Source organism: Diaphorina citri, unplaced genomic scaffold (genome assembly GCF_000475195.1).
Source record: "Diaphorina citri unplaced genomic scaffold, Diaci psyllid genome assembly version 1.1 scaffold96944, whole genome shotgun sequence".
Taxonomy (NCBI): domain Eukaryota; kingdom Metazoa; phylum Arthropoda; class Insecta; order Hemiptera; family Psyllidae; genus Diaphorina; species Diaphorina citri.
Genome location: NW_007473902.1, coordinates 1 through 3,761, shown reverse-complemented (window position 1 = coordinate 3,761; position 3,761 = coordinate 1). Strand labels below are relative to the sequence as shown.

At 41.8% G+C, this 3,761-nt stretch overlaps 2 protein-coding genes across 2 annotated transcripts in view; both read right to left on the bottom strand.

The window, feature by feature from the left end:
- The window catches only part of LOC103524091 (probable cyclin-dependent serine/threonine-protein kinase DDB_G0292550), a 5,841-nt gene extending 3,448 nt beyond the window's left edge, over positions 1-2,393 (bottom strand). The window contains exon 1 of the mRNA XM_017449429.2: positions 9-2,393. Coding sequence (XP_017304918.1) covers positions 9-1,958 — 1,950 coding nt within the window. The 5' untranslated portion in view covers positions 1,959-2,393. The remainder of the gene's footprint in view (positions 1-8) is intronic.
- Positions 2,394-2,966: 573 nt separating this feature from the next.
- Positions 2,967-3,718, bottom strand: LOC103524090 (spindle assembly abnormal protein 6 homolog; the record flags this gene model as incomplete). Its single annotated transcript, XM_008489096.1, has 1 exon — positions 2,967-3,718. A coding segment is annotated over one exon (752 nt), but the record flags the coding sequence as incomplete, so codon positions are not given.
- Between the last annotated feature and the right edge of the window lie 43 nt (positions 3,719-3,761).

Here is a 3,761-nt window from a genome sequence, read left to right as displayed (position 1 = left end):
TAGTCCGCGCGGCTGTGGTGTGGCAGGAAGCATGCGCTAAACACAATGATAGCGTTGTGGCAGCCCTCCGCCAGGTACCCACCGTGCGAGAGCACCCTCTTGTACGGCTCTATCACCTTCATGTCTATCCGCTTTTCAACGCCACTCACCACACAGATTTTCCACCGCCTGCCTTCCTCTCGCTCTTCCTTCGCGCTCAACTCCTGGATTTCCAGGTCATCATCGGAGAGATTGAGTTGCTCGAGGATCGAGTTCTCAAGGTCGTCGTCCGCGTTGCTTGGCGTAAGGAGTTCATCGAGGTCTTCGTCTGACAGACTGGCGAGGTCGTCTTCCATGAGGTTCCCGCTGAACAGGTCTGTACTCAGGAGGAGCTTCTTCCGACTCTGATGGTTGCCTTGAGCACCGCTATGACTGTCACTTGTAGCGACACTCTTGCGGGCGTTCTTGACGAGTTTCACCCCGTGACAATCCTGAGACACGATGGTATCATAGACACTCACATCCTCATCATCACTAACATACATCACCTTGCTTGCACCAAGCGCTGAGGAAATATCGTCCTCAGCGTTTGTACTCAGGTAGCGGTGTGATCGCTCATTCAAAGCTTCTAATTCGGACTGACGCACGGACGTAGCTCCATTAGCTTCTGCCGCGGATTGGAGGGTTTTGTGTAAGTCTTGCGATTGCGTTTTGTTTAGATACGCCCGCACTTGGGCGTTGATATCATCGTACTTCTTCAGATAGGATTCGGCCGAAATGTTGTTGGTAAAGTCGGATGCGTTGAGACTGCTCCGCGCGAGCGTGACGCTTTCAAAGCTGGTGCTCGCTGACGGATTGGTTCGGATAGTCGTGCTGGGTGATAAGGTCCGGATGGGACTAGCGGATGCATTGCTTCGTATACAGTTCATTTCAGTTTCCTGACTCCCGTTAGGTGTCTCACTGCCTTGGACACATAGAGGATTCGGACCGCTAGTAGCACCTTGGCAACTCCTCTTATAGCGCTTCAAACAGATATCGTCTATACTTTTGTTTAGAACAGGACTGTTCGGGAAGTCGAGAGGTTCATTGCAGTACTCCTGGTCTGTTCTGTCCAAGGCGTGCTGTTCCAGAGGATGAGATTGCACAGGGAGACTGTTCAGTTTCAACTTGAGGGGAGTGGTTTGTAGCGGTGTTGTCTGAGGGGTATGGAACACGACTTTCGGATTGAGGTTGGCGTTTAAACTGCTTACCTTCTCTAGGAGATCGCTCACTTTGGTACTGAGATCTTTCTCTTGCCTATCTTTCTTTTCCCTATTGAGATCATTTTGAGTTACGGAATGATTAGTAGGATTATTATTGAGATTGAGTTCACTAGGTTCCGTCATATGAACGGGCGTATTGGTTTCTATCACATTCGCAGATATGTTTGTGCTATCACTATTGTTATTGGACAATTCGGTAACGGTTTCCACATCGTTTTCAGGAGTGTTGCAATTGGCGTTGTTGTTTTCAATACTTCTAGCATGACTATTAAATCTACGGGAGGGAACTTTGTGACTATCAAACAGATCGTCGCTGTCAGGGCTGTCTAGCTCTGGCGTAAGATTGTGATAGTTGTTGACTAGACCTATGTTGTTTTGGGTATCTCTGTTCAGTGCGGTGGAGTTCTTTTCAATGATTTGCTCGAAACTGCTGTTCATGAGTTTCTCTTTGGTAGCTTTTCTTTCTTGACTACCCTCAATGATTGGTTCAAAACTGTTGGTCAGCGACTTGTCACCACCAACGTATTGGTCTGTTTTGCTTGCCAAATCATTATCCAGCACTTCCCCGTGTTCACGAGGTCTACTGTTATCTCTACTTCTTTTCAGATTGTCCTCACCGTTTGTCTCCCGGCGATAGCTATTGACATGGTTTTTGATCATCTGTTGATCCGATCTGTGGTTAGCACCGCTTTCCAGATTTTCTTTATGGTTCTCCATTGTGACAACGTATCAACGTCTCTTCTCACTTGTTCTCTTCTAATATCGAACTTGATCGCTGTATGAATGTTTCTCATGAATTCTTGTTCCTTCACGCAGTTTCCTTTAACTTTTTTCTTTCACTGACCCAGTTTTCTAGTTTATACCGTCTTCAAAATCTAGTTTGATGTTTTGACCTATTTCTTTTTTATGTTAATGATTATTTTGGGGATCTTTTCTTCTTTGAAACGTTTTGACTTGGCTCTTCATCAGACACCTTGAACAAACAAACCACAGTGCACAATATTTGAGTCTATGGTTGTATCGGAAACAAACAATGGAAAAATCTGGAAAAGGGGTTTAGGGCGAATCTTGCAAAATTTGGAATGTTTGATGGACTACAGCAAACAGAAACACACACATGCTGCCAAAATAATGTAAAAAATAAGGGAATAAATCTACAAAATAATAAAAATGAAAAACGAGCAAAAATAGCGTTCTAAAAACAATCAACTCATATAATGATATGTAATAGGCAGGTAATCAAGTAGATTATTAAGTAAGAAATTCCTAGGTTGATTAATAAAGTACAATAAGTACATAGTACCTAATTAGTTTCATTTCATTTCATTACCTATAGCTCAGTAGTTCTATGGCATCGGATATGTACTTACATCGAAGTACAATTTTGGAAAACCCTACAATATATACCTACATAAAAATTGAAAGTACCTACCTACTTACAAATGTATCATTAAAATCATATGTATGGGTAGGTAAAAAACTTGAAAACTAAAAAGTAGTAATTTTTTTCCCAGTTTTTCCTGAAGGATCTTTTCCTTGAGACCTAAGTCAACAAAGTAAGTACACAATCGACATAGTTTTGTAACAGGGCTCCTCTTCTGAGGGTACATCAATTTGGGCCCTGATTATAAGTACATAACTACATAATTATTTACAAACAATAATACTCGTATAATACATGTTTGTTCTTTGTAGGTTCCCTAACAGCACAAGGCTAGCATTTCACTAAGAGATCGTCACTAACAGATCCTTCAAGAACACAATGATTTCATTTTCCACCAGAGAATTCTTACTATTCCTATTGATCTTCTCCAGATACGATTTGATGGCGTTCAAACATTTCTCCTGCTTTTCCAGCTTCTCCATTTTCACTTTCAGTTCATGTTCCGTGTTCATAAACTTCATGTAGATTTGTTTCTTGCTCTCCATCAGATTGCTTAGGTCGTTCTCCTTCAAATCCAAGTTGGTTTTGTATTCTTTAATATCCTCGAGTTGTTGGTTGTACAAGTGTTTGATGTTTTTGTAACTCGCCATCATGTCTGTGAGTTTCTTGTTCAGTTCTGTGTTCTCGCGCGTCATTTTGCTAATAATCTCATTGGCTTTGAGGAGTTCTTTCTTGAGGACGTTAATGGACTCGTATTTCTTCGTGTTGATTTCTTCGCGATTCTTCAGGTTGTTCTCGAGTTGGTTCTTGTTCTCGTTGCTCAGTTTGATCATGTCTTGTAGTTTCTCAATGAGGACTTGCTTGTCACTACTCTCCTGTTCCAGCACAGCCAGTCTCATTCGGATACTTGCTATGAATTTCTCCTTCTCGTGTAGCTCTTCCAGACACTTTTTGTTTTTGTTCTGATACACCTTCAAGTCCGTTTCGTAGGATTCGATCCTCTTGTTTTTATTTTTAATTTTATCGTTCAGTTCGGGAATGGCTTTATTTTTCTCTTTCAGATCCGATATGATAGCATTGAGACGTTTGTTTTCTTCAACAATTCTATTCTTATCGGTTTGCAACTCACTGATTTT